This window comes from Eucyclogobius newberryi, unplaced genomic scaffold, assembly GCF_026437365.1.
Source record: "Eucyclogobius newberryi isolate DKJ021-1_F unplaced genomic scaffold, fEucNew1.0.hap1 SCAF_16, whole genome shotgun sequence".
Classification (NCBI taxonomy): Eukaryota; Metazoa; Chordata; class Actinopteri; order Gobiiformes; family Gobiidae; genus Eucyclogobius; species Eucyclogobius newberryi.
Window position 1 is genome coordinate 869,832 of NW_027315790.1, and position 19,255 is coordinate 889,086.

Sequence of the window (19,255 nt, forward strand, 5' to 3'; positions counted from 1 at the left end):
GGAGGAGAGAAGAAGAGGAGGAGAGAAGAAGAGGAGAGATGAAGAGGAGGAGAGATGAAGAGGAGGAGAGATGAAGAGGAGGAGAGAGCTGGAGGAGGAGGAGAGAGCTGGAGGAGGAGGAGGAGAGATGAGCTGGAGAGAGCTGAAGGAGGAGAGATGGAGAGGAGATGAAGGGGAGGAGAGATGAAGAGGAGGAGAGAAGAAGAGGAGGAGAGAAGAAGAGAGATGAAGAGGAGGAGAGAGCTGAAGGAGGAGGAGGAGAGAGCTGAAGGAGGAAGAGGAGGAGGAGGAGAGCTGAAGGAGGAGGAGGAGAGATGAAGGAGGAGAGATGAAGAGGAGATGAAGGGGAGGAGGAGAGATGAAGAGGAGAGATGAAGAGGAGGAGAGATGAAGAGGAGGAGAGATGAAGAGGAGGAGAGAGCTGACGGAGGAGGAGGAGAGAGCTGAAGGAGGAGGAGGAGAGAGCTGAAGGAGGAAGAGGAGGAGGAGGAGAGCTGAAGGAGGAGGAGGAGAGAGCTGAAGGAGGAAGAGGAGGAGGAGGAGAGCTGAAGGAGGAGGAGGAGAGATGAAGGAGGAGAGATGAAGAGGAGATGAAGGGGAGGAGGAGAGATGAAGGAGGAGATGAAGGGGAGGAGGAGAGATGAAGAGAGATGAAGGAGGAGAGATGAAGAGGAGGAGAGATGAAGAGGAGGAGAGATGAAGAGGAGAGATGAAGAGGAGGAGAGATGAAGAGGAGGAGAGATGAAGAGGAGCGATGAAGAGGAGGAGCGGTGAAGAGGAGAGATGAAGAGGAGGAGAGATGAAGAAGAGGAAGAGATGAAGAGGAGGAAGAGATGAAGAGGAGGAAGAGATGAGGAGGAGAGATGAAGAGGAGAGATGAGGAGGAGGAGAGATGAAGAGGAGGAGAGAAGAAGAGGAGAGATGAAGAGGAGGAGAGAGCTGGAGGAGGAGGAGGAGAGAGCTTGAGGAGGAGGAGGAGGAGGAGAGATGAGCTGGAGAGAGCTGAAGGAGGAGGAGTAGAGATGAAGGAGGAGAGATGAAGAGGAGGAGGAGAGATGAAGAGGAGAGAGCTGGAGGAGGAGGAGGAGGAGGAGGAGGAGGAGGAGGAGGAGGAGGAGGAGAGATGAGCTGGAGAGAGCTGAAGGAGGAGGAGTAGAGATGAAGGAGGAGAGATGAAGAGGAGGAGAGATGAAGAGGAGGAGGAGAGATGAAGAGGAGGAAGAGATGAAGAGGAGGAAGAGATGAAGAGGAGAGATGAAGAGGAGGAAGAGATGAAAGAGATGAAGAGGAGAGAGCTTCTCACCTTCCAGCACACACTTCTGAAGCGGCTGCTCCTCAGACGACCGCTGATGCCCACTTGTCGAATCCGTGCCAAGTAATTACTGTTGAGGAACAAGTCGTCCCAGTCCCTCCTGGACACCAGAGGAGACATCAGAGAGGAGACAACAGAGGAGACATCAGAGAGGAGACAACAGAGGAGACATCAGAGAGGAGACAACAGAGGAGACATCAGAGAGGAGACAACAGAGGAGACATCAGAGAGGAGACATCAGAGAGGATACATAAGAGAGGAGACAACAGAGAAGACATCAGAGAGGAGACAACAGAGGAGACATCAGAGAGGAGACAGAGAGGAGACATCAGAGGAGACATCAGAGAGGAGACAACAGAGGAGACATCAGAGAGGAGACACCAGAGGAGACATCAGAGAGGAGACACCAGAGAGGAGACAACAGAGGAGACATCAGAGAGGAGACAACAGAGGAGACATCAGAGAGGAGACAACAGAGGAGACATCAGAGAGGAGACACCAGAGGAGACATCAGAGAGGAGACATCAGAGAGGAGACAACAGAGGAGACATCAGAGAGGAGACACCAGAGGAGACATCAGAGAGGAGACACCAGAGAGGAGACATCAGAGAGGAGACAACAGAGAAGACATCAGAGAGGAGACACCAGAGGAGACATCAGAGAGGAGACAACAGAGGAGACATCAGAGAGGATACATCAGAGAGGAGACAACAGAGAAGACATCAGAGAGGAGACAACAGAGGAGACATCAGAGAGGAGACAGAGAGGAGACATCAGAGGAGACATCAGAGAGGAGACAACAGAGGAGACATCAGAGAGGAGACAACAGAGGAGACATCAGAGAGGAGACAACAGAGGAGACATCAGAGAGGAGACAACAGAGGAGACATCAGAGAGGATACATAAGAGAGGAGACAACAGAGAAGACATCAGAGAGGAGACAACAGAGGAGACATCAGAGAGGAGACAGAGAGGAGACATCAGAGGAGACATCAGAGAGGAGACAACAGAGGAGACATCAGAGAGGAGACACCAGAGGAGACATCAGAGAGGAGACACCAGAGAGGAGACAACAGAGGAGACATCAGAGAGGAGACAACAGAGGAGACATCAGAGAGGAGACAACAGAGGAGACATCAGAGAGGAGACACCAGAGGAGACATCAGAGAGGAGACATCAGAGAGGAGACAACAGAGGAGACATCAGAGAGGAGACACCAGAGGAGACATCAGAGAGGAGACACCAGAGAGGAGACATCAGAGAGGAGACAACAGAGAAGACATCAGAGAGGAGACACCAGAGGAGACATCAGAGAGGAGACAACAGAGGAGACATCAGAGAGGATACATCAGAGAGGAGACAACAGAGAAGACATCAGAGAGGAGACAACAGAGGAGACATCAGAGAGGAGACAGAGAGGAGACATCAGAGGAGACATCAGAGAGGAGACAACAGAGGAGACATCAGAGAGGAGACACCAGAGGAGACATCAGAGAGGAGACACCAGAGAGGAGACAACAGAGGAGACATCAGAGAGGAGACAACAGAGGAGACATCAGAGAGGAGACAACAGAGGAGACATCAGAGAGGAGACACCAGAGGAGACATCAGAGAGGAGACATCAGAGAGGAGACAACAGAGGAGACAACAGAGGAGACATCAGAGAGGAGACACCAGAGGAGACATCAGAGAGGAGACACCAGAGAGGAGACATCAGAGAGGAGACAACAGAGAAGACATCAGAGAGGAGACACCAGAGGAGACATCAGAGAGGAGACAACAGAGGAGACATCAGAGAGGAGACATCAGAGAGGATACATCAGAGAGGAGACAACAGAGAAGACATCAGAGAGGAGACAACAGAGGAGACATCAGAGAGGAGACAGAGAGGAGACATCAGAGGAGACATCAGAGAGGAGACAACAGAGGAGACATCAGAGAGGAGACACCAGAGGAGACATCAGAGAGGAGACACCAGAGAGGAGACAACAGAGGAGACATCAGAGAGGAGACAACAGAGGAGACATCAGAGAGGAGACACCAGAGGAGACATCAGAGAGGAGACATCAGAGAGGAGACATCAGAGAGGAGACAACAGAGGAGACATCAGAGAGGAGACACCAGAGGAGACATCAGAGAGGAGACACCAGAGAGGAGACATCAGAGAGGAGACAACAGAGAAGACATCAGAGAGGAGACACCAGAGGAGACATCAGAGAGGAGACAACAGAGGAGACATCAGAGGAGACATCAGAGAGGAGACAACAGAGGAGACATCAGAGAGGAGACAACAGAGAGGAGACATCAGAGAAGAGACACCAGAGGAGACATCAGAGAGGAGACACCAGAGAGGAGACAACAGAGACATCAGAGAGGAGACCACAGAGGAGACATCAGAGAGACAACAGAGGAGACATCAGAGAGACAACAGAGGAGACATCAGAGAGGAGACAACAGAGGAGACATCTGAGAGGATACATCAGAGAGGAGACACCAGAGGAGACATCAGAGAGGAGACACCAGAGAGGAGACAACAGAGGAGACATCAGAGAGGAGACAACAGAGGAGACATCAGAGAGGAGACAACAGAGGAGACATCAGAGAGGAGACACCAGAGGAGACATCAGAGAGGAGACATCAGAGAGGAGACAACAGAGGAGACATCAGAGAGGAGACACCAGAGGAGACATCAGAGAGGAGACACCAGAGAGGAGACATCAGAGAGGAGACAACAGAGAAGACATCAGAGAGGAGACACGAGAGGAGACATCAGAGAGGAGACAACAGAGGAGACATCAGAGGAGACATCAGAGAGGAGACAACAGAGGAGACATCAGAGAGGAGACAACAGAGAGGAGACATCAGAGAAGAGACACCAGAGGAGACATCAGAGAGGAGACACCAGAGAGGAGACAACAGAGACATCAGAGAGGAGACCACAGAGGAGACATCAGAGAGACAACAGAGGAGACATCAGAGAGACAACAGAGGAGACATCAGAGAGGAGACAACAGAGGAGACATCAGAGAGGAGACAACAGAGGAGACATCAGAGAGGAGACAACAGAGGAGACATCAGAGAGGAGACAACAGAGGAGACATCAGAGAGGAGACATCAGAGAGGAGACATCAGAGGAGACATCAGAGAGGAGACATCAGAGAGGAGACAACAGAGGAGACATCAGAGAGGAGACACCAGAGGAGACATCAGAGAGGAGACAACAGAGGAGACATCAGAGAGGAGACATCAGAGGAGACATCAGAGAGGAGACAACAGAGGAGACATCAGAGAGGAGACACCAGAGGAGACATCAGAGAGGAGACACCAGAGAGGAGACAACAGAGGAGACAACAGAGGAGACATCAGAGAGGAGACAACAGAGGAGACATCAGAGAGGAGACAACAGAGGAGACATCAGAGAGGAGACAACAGAGGAGACATCAGAGAGGAGATTACAGAGGAGACATCAGAGAGGAGACAACAGAGGAGACATCAGAGAGGAGACAACAGAGGAGACATCAGAGAGGAGACACCAGAGGAGACATCAGAGGAGACATCAGAGAGGAGACATCAGAGTGGAGACATTAGAGAGGAGACAACAGAGGAGACATCAGAGAGGAGACACCAGAGGAGACATCAGAGAGGAGACACCAGAGAGGAGACAACAGAGACATCAGAGAGGAGACCACAGAGGAGACATCAGAGAGACAACAGAGGAGACATCAGAGAGGAGACAACAGAGGATACATCAGAGAGGAGACAACAGAGGAGACATCAGAGAGGAGACACCAGAGGAGACATCAGAGGAGACATCAGAGAGGAGACATCAGAGTGGAGACATCAGAGAGGAGACAACAGAGGAGACATCAGAGAGGAGACACCAGAGGAGACATCAGAGAGGAGACACCAGAGAGGAGACATCAGAGAGGAGACATCAGAGAGGAGACAACAGAGAAGACATCAGAGAGGAGACACCAGAGGAGACATCAGAGAGGAGACAACAGAGGAGACATCAGAGGAGACATCAGAGAGGAGACAACAGAGGAGACATCAGAGAGGAGACATCAGAGAGGAGACATCAGAGAAGAGACAACAGAGACATCAGAGAGGAGACCACAGAGGAGACATCAGAGAGACAACAGAGGAGACATCAGAGGAGACATCAGAGAGGAGACAACAGAGGAGACATCAGAGAGGAGACATCAGAGAGGAGACACCAGAGAGGAGACAACAGAGACATCAGAGAGGAGACCACAGAGGAGACATCAGAGAGACAACAGAGGAGACATCAGAGAGGAGACAACAGAGGATACATCAGAGAGGAGACAACAGAGGAGACATCAGAGAGGAGACAACAGAGGAGACATCAGAGAGGAGACAACAGAGGAGACATCAGAGAGGAGACATCAGAGAGGAGACATCAGAGAGGAGACATCAGAGGAGACATCAGAGAGGAGACATCAGAGAGGAGACATCAGAGAGGAGACAACAGAGGAGACATCAGAGAGGAGACACCAGAGGAGACATCAGAGAGGAGACATCAGAGGAGACATCAGAGAGGAGACAACAGAGGAGACATCAGAGAGGAGACAACAGAGGAGACATCAGAGAGGAGACACCAGAGGAGACATCAGAGGAGACATCAGAGAGGAGACATCAGAGAGGAGACATCAGAGAGGAGACAACAGAGGAGACATCAGAGAGGAGACACCAGAGGAGACATCAGAGAGGAGACACCAGAGAGGAGACATCAGAGAGGAGACAACAGAGAAGACATCAGAGAGGAGACACCAGAGGAGACATCAGAGAGGAGACAACAGAGGAGACATCAGAGAGGAGACAACAGAGGAGACATCAGAGAGGAGACATCAGAGAGGAGACAACAGAGAGGAGACAACAGAGAGGAGACATCAGAGAGGAGACATCAGAGAAGAGACACCAGAGGAGACATCAGAGAGGAGACACCAGAGAGGAGACACCAGAGAGGAGACAACAGAGACATCAGAGAGGAGACCACAGAGGAGACATCAGAGAGACAACAGAGGAGACATCAGAGAGGAGACAACAGAGGATACATCAGAGAGGAGACAACAGAGGAGACATCAGAGAGGAGACAACAGAGGAGACATCAGAGAGGAGACAACAGAGGAGACATCAGAGAGGAGACAACAGAGGAGACATCAGAGGAGACATCAGAGAGGAGACACCAAAGGAGACACCAGAGAGGAGACAACAGAGGAGACATCAGAGAGGAGACAACAGAGGAGACATCAGAGAGGAGACACCAGAGGAGACATCAGAGAGGAGACACCAGAGAGGAGACAACAGAGGAGACATCAGAGAGGAGACATCAGAGAGGATACATCAGAGAGGAGACAACAGAGAAGACATCAGAGAGGAGACACCAGAGGAGACATCAGAGAGGAGACATCAGAGAGGAGACAACAGAGGAGACATCAGAGAGGAGACACCAGAGGAGACATCAGAGAGGAGACATCAGAGGAGACATCAGAGAGGAGACATCAGAGAGGAGACAACAGAGGAGACAACAGAGAGGATACATCAGAGAGGAGACACCAGAGGAGACATCAGAGAGGAGACATCAGAGAGGAGACAACAGAGGAGACATCAGAGAGGAGACACCAGAGGAGACATCAGAGAGGAGACATCAGAGGAGACATCAGAGAGGAGACATCAGAGGAGACATCAGAGAGGAGACAACAGAGGAGACATCAGAGAGGAGACAACAGAGGAGACATCAGAGAGGAGACACCAGAGGAGACATCAGAGGAGACATCAGAGAGGAGACATCAGAGAGGAGACATCAGAGAGGAGACATCAGAGAGGAGACAACAGAGGAGACATCAGAGAGGAGACACCAGAGGAGACATCAGAGAGGAGACACCAGAGAGGAGACATCAGAGAGGAGACATCAGAGAGGAGACAACAGAGAAGACATCAGAGAGGAGACACCAGAGGAGACATCAGAGAGGAGACAACAGAGGAGACATCAGAGGAGACATCAGAGAGGAGACAACAGAGGAGACATCAGAGAGGAGACATCAGAGAGGAGACATCAGAGAAGAGACACCAGAGGAGACATCAGAGAGGAGACACCAGAGAGGAGACAACAGAGACATCAGAGAGGAGACCACAGAGGAGACATCAGAGAGACAACAGAGGAGACATCAGAGAGGAGACAACAGAGGATACATCAGAGAGGAGACAACAGAGGAGACATCAGAGAGGAGACAACAGAGGAGACATCAGAGAGGAGACAACAGAGGAGACATCAGAGAGGAGATCAGAGAGGAGACATCAGAGGAGACATCAGAGAGGAGACATCAGAGAGGAGACATCAGAGAAGAGACATCAGAGAGGAGACAACAGAGGAGACATCAGAGAGGAGACACCAGAGGAGACATCAGAGAGGAGACATCAGAGGAGACATCAGAGAGGAGACAACAGAGGAGACATCAGAGAGGAGACAACAGAGGAGACATCAGAGAGGAGACACCAGAGGAGACATCAGAGGAGACATCAGAGAGGAGACATCAGAGAGGAGACATCAGAGAGGAGACAACAGAGGAGACATCAGAGAGGAGACACCAGAGGAGACACCAGAGAGGAGACATCAGAGAGGAGACATCAGAGAGGAGACAACAGAGAAGACATCAGAGAGGAGACACCAGAGGAGACATCAGAGAGGAGACAACAGAGGAGACATCAGAGGAGACATCAGAGAGGAGACAACAGAGGAGACATCAGAGAGGAGACATCAGAGAGGAGACAACAGAGAGGAGACAACAGAGAGGAGACATCAGAGAAGAGACACCAGAGGAGACATCAGAGAGGAGACAACAGAGACATCAGAGAGGAGACCACAGAGGAGACAACAGAGGAGACATCAGAGAGGAGACAACAGAGGATACATCAGAGAGGAGACAACAGAGGAGACATCAGAGAGGAGACAACAGAGGAGACATCAGAGAGGAGACAACAGAGGATACATCAGAGAGGAGACAACAGAGGAGACATCAGAGGAGACATCAGAGAGGAGACACCAGAGGAGACACCAGAGAGGAGACAACAGAGGAGACATCAGAGAGGAGACAACAGAGGAGACATCAGAGAGGAGACACCAGAGGAGACATCAGAGAGGAGACACCAGAGAGGAGACAACAGAGGAGACATCAGAGAGGAGACAACAGAGGAGACATCAGAGAGGAGACAACAGAGGAGACATCAGAGGAGACAGAGAGGAGACACCAGAGGAGACACCAGAGAGGAGACAAAAGAGGAGACATCAGAGAGGAGACAACAGAGGAGACATCAGAGAGGAGACACCAGAGGAGACACCAGAGAGAAGACAACAGAGGAGACATCAGAGAGGAGACATCAGAGAGGATACATCAGAGAGGAGACAACAGAGAAGACATCAGAGAGGAGACACCAGAGGAGACATCAGAGAGGAGACACCAGAGGAGACATCAGAGGAGACATCAGAGAGGAGACATCAGAGAGGAGACATCAGAGAGGAGACAACAGAGGAGACATCAGAGAGGAGACACCAGAGGAGACATCAGAGAGGAGACACCAGAGAGGAGACATCAGAGAGGAGACATCAGAGAGGAGACATCAGAGAGGAGACATCAGAGAGGAGACAACAGAGAAGACATCAGAGAGGAGACAACAGAGGAGACATCAGAGGAGACATCAGAGAGGAGACAACAGAGGAGACATCAGAGAGGAGACATCAGAGAGGAGACATCAGAGAAGAGACACCAGAGGAGACATCAGAGAGGAGACACCAGAGAGGAGACAACAGAGACATCAGAGAGGAGACCACAGAGGAGACATCAGAGAGACAACAGAGGAGACATCAGAGAGGAGACAACAGAGAGGAGACAACAGAGGAGACATCAGAGAGGAGACAACAGAGGAGACATCAGAGAGGAGACAACAGAGGAGACATCAGAGAGGAGACATCAGAGAGGAGACATCAGAGGAGACATCAGAGAGGAGACATCAGAGAGGAGACATCAGAGAGGAGACATCAGAGAGGAGACACCAGAGGAGACATCAGAGAGGAGACATCAGAGGAGACATCAGAGAGGAGACAACAGAGGAGACATCAGAGAGGAGACAACAGAGGAGACATCAGAGAGGAGACACCAGAGGAGACACCAGAGGAGACATCAGAGAGGAGACATCAGAGAGGAGACATCAGAGAGGAGACAACAGAGGAGACATCAGAGAGGAGACACCAGAGGAGACATCAGAGAGGAGACACCAGAGAGGAGACATCAGAGAGGAGACAACAGAGAAGACATCAGAGAGGAGACACCAGAGGAGACATCAGAGAGGAGACAACAGAGGAGACATCAGAGGAGACATCAGAGAGGAGACAACAGAGGAGACATCAGAGAGGAGACATCAGAGAGGAGACAACAGAGAGGAGACAACAGAGAGGAGACATCAGAGAAGAGACACCAGAGGAGACATCAGAGAGGAGACACCAGAGAGGAGACAACAGAGACATCAGAGAGGAGACCACAGAGGAGACATCAGAGAGACAACAGAGGAGACATCAGAGAGGAGACAACAGAGGATACATCAGAGAGGAGACAACAGAGGAGACATCAGAGAGGAGACAACAGAGGAGACATCAGAGAGGAGACAACAGAGGAGACATCAGAGGAGACATCAGAGAGGAGACACCAAAGGAGACACCAGAGAGGAGACACCAGAGGAGACATCAGAGAGGAGACACCAGAGGAGACATCAGAGAGGAGACACCAGAGAGGAGACAACAGAGGAGACATCAGAGAGGAGACATCAGAGAGGATACATCAGAGAGGAGACAACAGAGAAGACATCAGAGAGGAGACACCAGAGGAGACATCAGAGAGGAGACATCAGAGAGGAGACAACAGAGGAGACATCAGAGAGGAGACACCAGAGGAGACATCAGAGAGGAGACATCAGAGGAGACATCAGAGAGGAGACATCAGAGGAGACATCAGAGAGGAGACAACAGAGAAGACATCAGAGAGGAGACACCAGAGGAGACATCAGAGAGGAGACATCAGAGAGGAGACAACAGAGGAGACATCAGAGAGGAGACACCAGAGGAGACATCAGAGAGGAGACATCAGAGGAGACATCAGAGAGGAGACAACAGAGGAGACATCAGAGAGGAGACAACAGAGGAGACATCAGAGAGGAGACACCAGAGGAGACATCAGAGGAGACATCAGAGAGGAGACAACAGAGGAGACATCAGAGAGGAGACACCAGAGGAGACATCAGAGAGGAGACACCAGAGAGGAGACATCAGAGAGGAGACATCAGAGAGGAGACAACAGAGAAGACATCAGAGAGGAGACACCAGAGGAGACATCAGAGAGGAGACAACAGAGAGGAGACAACAGAGGAGACATCAGAGAGGAGACACCAGAGGAGACATCAGAGAGGAGACACCAGAGAGGAGACATCAGAGAGGAGACATCAGAGAGGAGACAACAGAGAAGACATCAGAGAGGAGACACCAGAGGAGACATCAGAGAGGAGACAACAGAGGAGACATCAGAGGAGACATCAGAGAGGAGACAACAGAGGAGACATCAGAGAGGAGACATCAGAGAGGAGACATCAGAGAAGAGACACCAGAGGAGACATCAGAGAGGAGACACCAGAGAGGAGACAACAGAGACATCAGAGAGGAGACCACAGAGGAGACATCAGAGAGACAACAGAGGAGACATCAGAGAGGAGACAACAGAGGATACATCAGAGAGGAGACAACAGAGGAGACATCAGAGAGGAGACAACAGAGGAGACATCAGAGAGGAGACAACAGAGGAGACATCAGAGAGGAGATCAGAGAGGAGACATCAGAGGAGACATCAGAGAGGAGACATCAGAGAGGAGACATCAGAGAAGAGACATCAGAGAGGAGACAACAGAGGAGACATCAGAGAGGAGACACCAGAGGAGACATCAGAGAGGAGACATCAGAGGAGACATCAGAGAGGAGACAACAGAGGAGACATCAGAGAGGAGACAACAGAGAGGAGACACCAGAGGAGACATCAGAGGAGACATCAGAGAGGAGACATCAGAGAGGAGACATCAGAGAGGAGACAACAGAGGAGACATCAGAGAGGAGACACCAGAGGAGACACCAGAGAGGAGACATCAGAGAGGAGACATCAGAGAGGAGACAACAGAGAAGACATCAGAGAGGAGACACCAGAGGAGACATCAGAGAGGAGACAACAGAGGAGACATCAGAGGAGACATCAGAGAGGAGACAACAGAGGAGACATCAGAGAGGAGACATCAGAGAGGAGACAACAGAGAGGAGACAACAGAGAGGAGACATCAGAGAAGAGACACCAGAGGAGACATCAGAGAGGAGACAACAGAGACATCAGAGAGGAGACCACAGAGGAGACATCAGAGAGACAACAGAGGAGACATCAGAGAGGAGACAACAGAGGATACATCAGAGAGGAGACAACAGAGGAGACATCAGAGAGGAGACAACAGAGGAGACATCAGAGAGGAGACAACAGAGGAGACATCAGAGAGGAGACAACAGAGGAGACATCAGAGGAGACATCAGAGAGGAGACACCAGAGGAGACACCAGAGGAGACACCAGAGAGGAGACAACAGAGGAGACATCAGAGAGGAGACAACAGAGGAGACATCAGAGAGGAGACACCAGAGGAGACATCAGAGAGGAGACACCAGAGAGGAGACAACAGAGGAGACATCAGAGAGGAGACATCAGAGAGGAGACAACAGAGGAGACATCAGAGAGGAGACATCAGAGAGGAGACATCAGAGAGGAGACAACAGAGAAGACATCAGAGAGGAGACACCAGAGGAGACATCAGAGAGGAGACAACAGAGGAGACATCAGAGAGGAGACAGAGAGGAGACAACAGAGGAGACATCAGAGAGGAGACAACAGAGGAGACATCAGAGGAGACACCAGAGGAGACATCAGAGAGGAGACACCAGAGAGGAGACATCAGAGAGGAGACAACAGAGGAGACACCAGAGGAGACATCAGAGAGGAGACAACAGAGGAGACATCAGAGAGGAGACACCAGAGAGAAGACAGTTCAACACTTCACAGTATGTGAGGCCTGCAGTACTAGTCTGAAGTACTGCAGGCAAATACTTCAGTGGGTTCATTAAACATGAAGCAGGACGAGGAAGAGTTTGAAAATGTGTGACAACATGTTGCAATCAATACTATTGAACTCAATGAACTCAATGAACTCATTGAACTCAAAGTTGACAGGTGTCGGGCAGAAGCAAAAACCCGGGGCTGGGAGGAGTTTGGGGAGACCCTGGAGGAGGACTATCGTTCAGGCGTCCGGCGCCTCAGGAGGTGGAGCAGTGCTTCACCTCCACTGTTTATGGTGCGGGTGGAGACCTGCTGACATCGACTGGGGATGTCGTAGGACAGTGGAAGAAACACTTTGAGGATCTCCCCAATCTCACTGTCACGTCTTCTGAAGAGGAAACAGAGGCTGACTCGTCCATCACCCAAGCTAAAGTCACTGAGGTTGTTGGCAAACTCCTCAGTGGCTCCGGGGGAGGATGAGATCCTGAGGACCTAAAGTCTCTGGATGTTGTAGGACTGTCTTGGCTGACACGTCTCTGCAACATGGCGTGGCGGTCGGGGACAGTGCCTCTGGACTGGCAGACCGGGGTGGTGGTCCCTCTGTTCAAGAAAGGGGGTGTGTTCACCTATTCCAGTGTTGGTCTATTCCAGGGTCCTGAACCAGTCGAACCTCAGATTCAGGAGGAGCAGAGTAGTTTAGGTCCTGGTCGTGGAACTCTGGACCAGCTCTATTCTCTCTATCGGGTGTTCCAGGGTCAGGCTTTTGGACAGGGTGTTTTAAAATGTGGACGGGCATTTTCGAGTGCAGGGACGGCCACCACGGCGCGTGCGGCGGCACCCAAAAGATTATGGAAAGCAATTATGATCACAGTCCGCCACTTAGGAGCGGCATATCGTGGCGCATTTTACGGCACTTTTACAAAATAGAAAATTGAGTAAATTACGCTCGTTTAAAGCGCCGCTTTATTTTATAAAAGCCCCAGACTGGAACAGGAGCTGTGTTCGCATTACCGGCAGTAAGTCAGACATTACCGGCAGTAAGTCAGACCTGTTTCCAGTGCATGTTGGACTCCTCCAAGATCTCATCTCTGCTGTTTGCAGAGGTGAGATTAGAACGTAGATTGACCCGTAAATCGAGCTTTGCTTTTCAAATCAGCTCCTTCTTTACCACAACAGTCGATGCAGCGACTGCATCACTGCAGCTGCTGCACCGATCCAACTGTCAATCTCACCATCCCTTCCAAAACCCGATACTTGAACTCCTCCACTTGGGGAAAGGACTCCCCACCCACCTGGAAAGGGCAAGGACCCCCCACCCACCTGGAGAGGGCAAGGACTCCACACCCACCCAGACAGGGCAAGGACCCCCCACCCACCCAGAGAGGGCAAGGACTCCGCAAGGACCCCCCACCCACCCGGAGAGGGCAGGGACTCCCCACCCCCCCGGAGAGGGCAAGGACCCCCCCACCCACCTGGAGAGGATAACGAAGGAGAGGATAACGACCCCCCCACCCACCCGGAGAGGGCAAGGACTCCCCACCCTCCTGGAGAGGGCAAGGACCCCCCACCCACCTGGAGAGGGCAAGGACCCCCACCCACCTGGAGAGGGCAAGGACTCCCCACCCTGCTGGAGAGGGCAAGGACTCCCCACCCTGCTGGAGAGGGCAAGGACCCCCCACCCACCTGGAGAGGGCAAGGACCCCCCACCCTGCTGGAGAGGGCAAGGACCCCCCACCCACCTGGAGAGGGCAAGCCACCTTTTTCCGGTTGAAAACCAGCAAGTATTTTGACAGTGATGTTCTTTAAAATACCTGTAGGACTGGAAGGTGGACTGAGGCTGTGGGTGTGAGCTGTCCAAGCTTCCGCCTCCTGAAAAAGAACATCTCACATGAGGCCACAAGAGGGCGACATAGCATTCAGACACAAACTGCCACACAAACCACCATTTACAAATAAGTGAACTATTACAGATGTGCCAAACATGATTTACTCAGGCTATTCTAGTAAAATGATCCTCTCTTTATCCAGTTAGATATAATCACCTAAGGTGGGGTTTCATTTACTGTACTTTCTGCACTAAAAGCCGCGCTTGAAAGGTGCGCTTAATATATGGATTATTTCTGGTTGTTCTTACTGACCTGGAAGTGAATTTGTGTGGTACACGGTGTATAAAGAAGACTCGGGACATGAGACACTCGCGTCTAGAAGCACGTTTAAGATAAGAGCCTTTATTTGTCCACACAATGGGGAAATTTCCAGTACTCCGGAACCAGAAGTCCCATCAACTTGTATTAACTAGCATTCTGGGAACAGTAGTCCACTGCTACACACGGCGCTCGCAGCGCTCTGTCAAAACGTAATTTACACTATACATCAGGAACAACGCAGACACCTAAATAAAGGACCACAAGAATCTCCAAGATGGCTCCTGCCAAGAGATCATGGATCTATGGACGACGAAGACTTTCAACTGAGCTAAAGTATCAGTTACAACTGTGGTCAGAGCTTTCATGAAGGCCGGAATCATCAGAAGGTTACAGCAGCGGCACTCGGGGATGAGAGATGTAAGGCATCCAGCACAACTGTTACACTCAGACACTGAAGATGAAGAGTTTGAGGGGTTTGTGGACGAGGGATGAAAAAGTGTTGTATTTTACGTGTTAAACCTGAGCAAGTCTGAGAGCTCATTTATGTTTGAACAATGTTGATCTGAATGAGTTGAACGCAGGGTTCAGAATAAGCAGTATTGCAAAAGGCGACGCAATTTATCTCAAATGCGATGCGTTTGTCAGAAAAAAGTGTTTTTGTATAGCAGCTTTTGCGATACAAAAATGTGTGTTCAATTGTGTAACCAAAGCGCCTAAAAGTACCGATCACTCGTCAATCGATCGTCAACAACGGCCTGACACATGTAGGACACTGTGGACATGACGAGTCCCGCTGCTGTCACAGATCAGAGTCAGAAAGTGGGAGGAGCCACGTGCGGTAAAGTTAGCGTCACAGATTCAGACTCTGAGGTCAGAGGTCAATAACTCCTAAACACAAAAGTCTTTGCAGATCATTCACTGCCAAAACACTCATATTTACACTGCAAGTGACACAACCTCGTTTTTAACAATCAGATGCGTATTTTGTGCGCAGCGAATCACACGGCTCCAAATGTGCAGAGCCGAGACGAGTGCTTAGGGACCGTCATCAAATGTGCAGCCAGAGCGGTGACGAGAGTACTTGGGGACCGTCATCAAGTAGAAAAACAAAAAATGGAATGGAACGTGAAATAGAGCGGTACAATTTGAATAACACATAAAATACACCATGATGGACGCCACAGCAACCTTTATGTTTCCATCAGAAGCTTATCACATATTTTTTGTGAGCGTAAGGCTAGGTAAAATAATATGTCTGTTTGCCGTAACCCGACCGACCCGCTATGAAACTAGCCGACTGGAAAAAAATTTCAGCATTTTGTTGAAAAAAAGTCAAAATCTTTTATTTTTCAATTATTTCGCCGACTCACCGACCGGACTTTCCTAAACCGCCATATCGAATATTTTTATCACGCTGATAAACCTGTCTTTCATCTCAAAGGACTGATAACGCACCGCGCGACACATGTGCGTCTTCATTTTCAGTCCTCCACATGTATCTGTAACAAAACAGAGCGCGCATAAGAGCCGTCATATTGCTTTTGACAAGTTGGTTTGCCTCTGTCGGCGCCACTGAACTCTCCATAGGACATGTGTTTCTCTGTCAGGGTGTGAAATTTGACTTACGCAAATGCATTCTGGGATTGAAACACGCCCAGCAGCGTCATCACAACAAACATGGCGGCGCCCGCGTCCCCCGCATGTTCCCCCCGCTCGCCTTAGCTACCAAAATGAAGGATAGTGGCGTACAAAAGGTTGATTCAAATATCTTAAAATCGTGAGCTTTAGTCTCCTGATCGGGTTGATAGAGACGTCTTCCGTCATTGACTGTTGAAGCCTGACCCCTGGTGGTCACTCCGACTCAAAAAATGGCAAAATTTGGATCTTTTTTTTTTGCCTTCAAAGTAAAAAAAATAAGAATTTGCCTACCGACCGAGTCACTTAAAAAATGTTGACTCGGGTTACAACAAACAGACAATTTATTTGGGGTAGCCTAATGACAATTAATATGTAAATGAGACTCCTGCAAATAGTCATCTGATGATGATATGGAGGAAAGTTGTAAATAAGTTAATCTAACTTGGTGTTAATTAATTTGTTCAACAACTAATTTTAATTGGGTTAGTTTTCTGTTTTATTTTTGAAAAAATCATTAATCATTTAATTTTGGCACAAAAAATCCTCAAGAGAAATGCCAGCGTTTAGCCGGTCGTGACGGGCAGCGTTTAGCCGGTCGTGACGGGCAGCGTTTAGCCGGTCGTGACGGGCAGCGTTTAGCCGGTCGTGACGGGCAGCGTTTAGCCGGTCGAGACGGCCAGCGTTTAGCCGGTCGTGACGGGCAGCGTTTAGCCGGTCGAGACGGGCAGCGTTTAGCCGGTCGTGACGGGCAGCGTTTAGCCGGTCGAGACGGGCAGCGTTTAGCCGGTCGTGACGGGCAGCGTTTAGCCGGTCGAGACGGGCAGCGTTTAGCCGGTCGTGACGGGCAGCGTTTAGCCGGTCGAGACGGGCAGCGTTTAGCCGGTCGAGACGGGCTGCGTTTAGCCGGTCGTGACGGGCAGCGTTTAGCCGGTCGTGACGGGCAGGGTTTAGCCGGTCGTGACGGGCAGGGTTTAGCCGGTCGTGACGGGCAGCGTTTAGCCGGTCGAGACGGGCAGCGTTTAGCCGGTGGTGATGGGCAGCGTTTAGCCGGTCGTGACGGGCAGGGTTTAGCCGGTCGTGACGTTAGCCAGTCGTGACGGGCAGGGTTTAGCCGGTCGGGACGGGCAGGGTTTAGCCGGTCGGGACGGGCAGCGTTTAGCCGGTCGGGACGGGCAGCGTTTAGCCGGTCGAGACGGGCAGCGTTTAGTTGGTCGGAGCGTTTAGTTGGTCGGGACGGGCAGCGTTTAGCCGGTCGAGACGGGCAGCGTTTAGTTGGTCGGAGCGTTTAGTTGGTCGGGACGGGCAGTGTGGACCTACGGCTGCGGTTCCTGATAAAGTTGTGCAGGGGGTCGAAGCCAGTCTCCTGCTCGTCCATCTGCAGAGGGTGGCGCGCCTCGAAGTTTGGGTGCTGCATGACTGTCACCGACCGACCAACACCTGAACACAGATAAATACTGCAGTTATTACTAGTATCATAATAATAATATAATATGGTTTGGAGTATTTGCACCTCACACTCACTGTGAAAGTCTTGTGACTCTCAGCCAACGCTCCGATCTGTGGAAACAGAAGGAACACTATGAACACAGCCCCAGTGCTACAAGTGTACTGCAAATACTGCAAATACTGCTATCATTTAACATCACAACTAGTGCTACAAGTGTACTGCAAATACTGCTATCATTTAACATCACAACTAGTGCTACAAGTGTACTGCAAATACTGCAAATACTGCTATCATTTAACATCACAACTAGTGCTACAAGTGTACTGCAAATACTGCAAATACTGCTATCATTTAACATCACAACTAGTGCTACAAGTGTACTGCAAATACTGCAAATACTGCTATCATTTAACATCACAACTAGTGCTACAAGTGTACTGCAAATACTGCAAATACTGCTATCATTTAACATCACAACTAGTGCTACAAGTGTACTGCAAATACTGCAAATACTGCTATCATTTAACATCACAACTAGTGCTACAAGTGTACTGCAAATACTGCTATCATTTAACATCACAACTAGTGCTACAAGTGTACTGCAAATACTGCAAATACTGCTATCATTTAACATCACAACTAGTGCTACAAGTGTACTGCAAATACTGCAAATACTGCTATCATTTAACATCACAACTAGTGCTACAAGTGTACTGCAAATACTGCAAATACTGCTATCATTTAACATCACAACTAGTGCTACAAGTGTACTGCAAATACTGCAAATACTGCTATCATTTAACATCACAACTAGTGCTACAAGTGTACTGCAAATACTGCAAATACTGCTATCATTTAACATCACAACTAGTGCTACAAGTGTACTGCAAATACTGCAAATACTGCTATCATTTAACATCACAACTAGTGCTACAAGTGTACTGCAAATACTGCAAATACTGCTATCATTTAACATCACAACTAGTGCTACAAGTGTACTGCAAATACTGCTATCATTTAACATCACAACTAGTGCTACAAGTGTACTGCAAATACTGCAAATACTGCTATCATTTAACATCACAACTAGTGCTACAAGTGTACTGCAAATACTGCTATCATTTAACATCACAACTAGTGCTACAAGTGTACTGCAAATACTGCAAATACTGCTATCATTTAACATCACAACTAGTGCTACAAGTGTACTGCAAATACTGCAAATACTGCTATCATTTAACATCACAACTAGTGCTACAAGTGTACTGCAAATACTGCAAATACTGCTATCATTTAACATCACAACTAGTGCTACAAGTGTACTGCAAATACTGCAAATACTGCTATCATTTAACATCACAACTAGTGCTACAAGTGTACTGCAAATACTGCAAATACTGCTATCATTTAACATCACTACTAGTGCTACAAGTGTACTGCAAATACTGCTATCATTTAACATCACAACTAGTGCTACAAGTGTACTGCAAATACTGCAAATACTGCTATCATTTAACATCACAACTAGTGCTACAAGTGTACTGCAAATACTGCAAATACTGCTAT

General features: G+C 49.6%; 1 protein-coding gene across 1 annotated transcript in view; it reads right to left on the reverse strand.

Annotated features, from left to right (window-relative positions):
• The window catches only part of tbc1d5 (TBC1 domain family, member 5), an 85,177-nt gene extending 67,378 nt beyond the window's left edge, over nucleotides 1-17,799 (reverse strand). Inside the window, exons 1-4 of the mRNA XM_072447277.1 lie at nucleotides 17,760-17,799; nucleotides 17,560-17,679; nucleotides 14,269-14,326; nucleotides 1,304-1,412 (exon numbers count right to left, since the gene is read on the reverse strand). Coding sequence (XP_072303378.1) covers nucleotides 1,304-1,412; nucleotides 14,269-14,326; nucleotides 17,560-17,656 — 264 coding nt within the window. The 5' untranslated portion in view covers nucleotides 17,657-17,679; nucleotides 17,760-17,799. The remainder of the gene's footprint in view (nucleotides 1-1,303; nucleotides 1,413-14,268; nucleotides 14,327-17,559; nucleotides 17,680-17,759) is intronic.
• Between the last annotated feature and the right edge of the window lie 1,456 nt (nucleotides 17,800-19,255).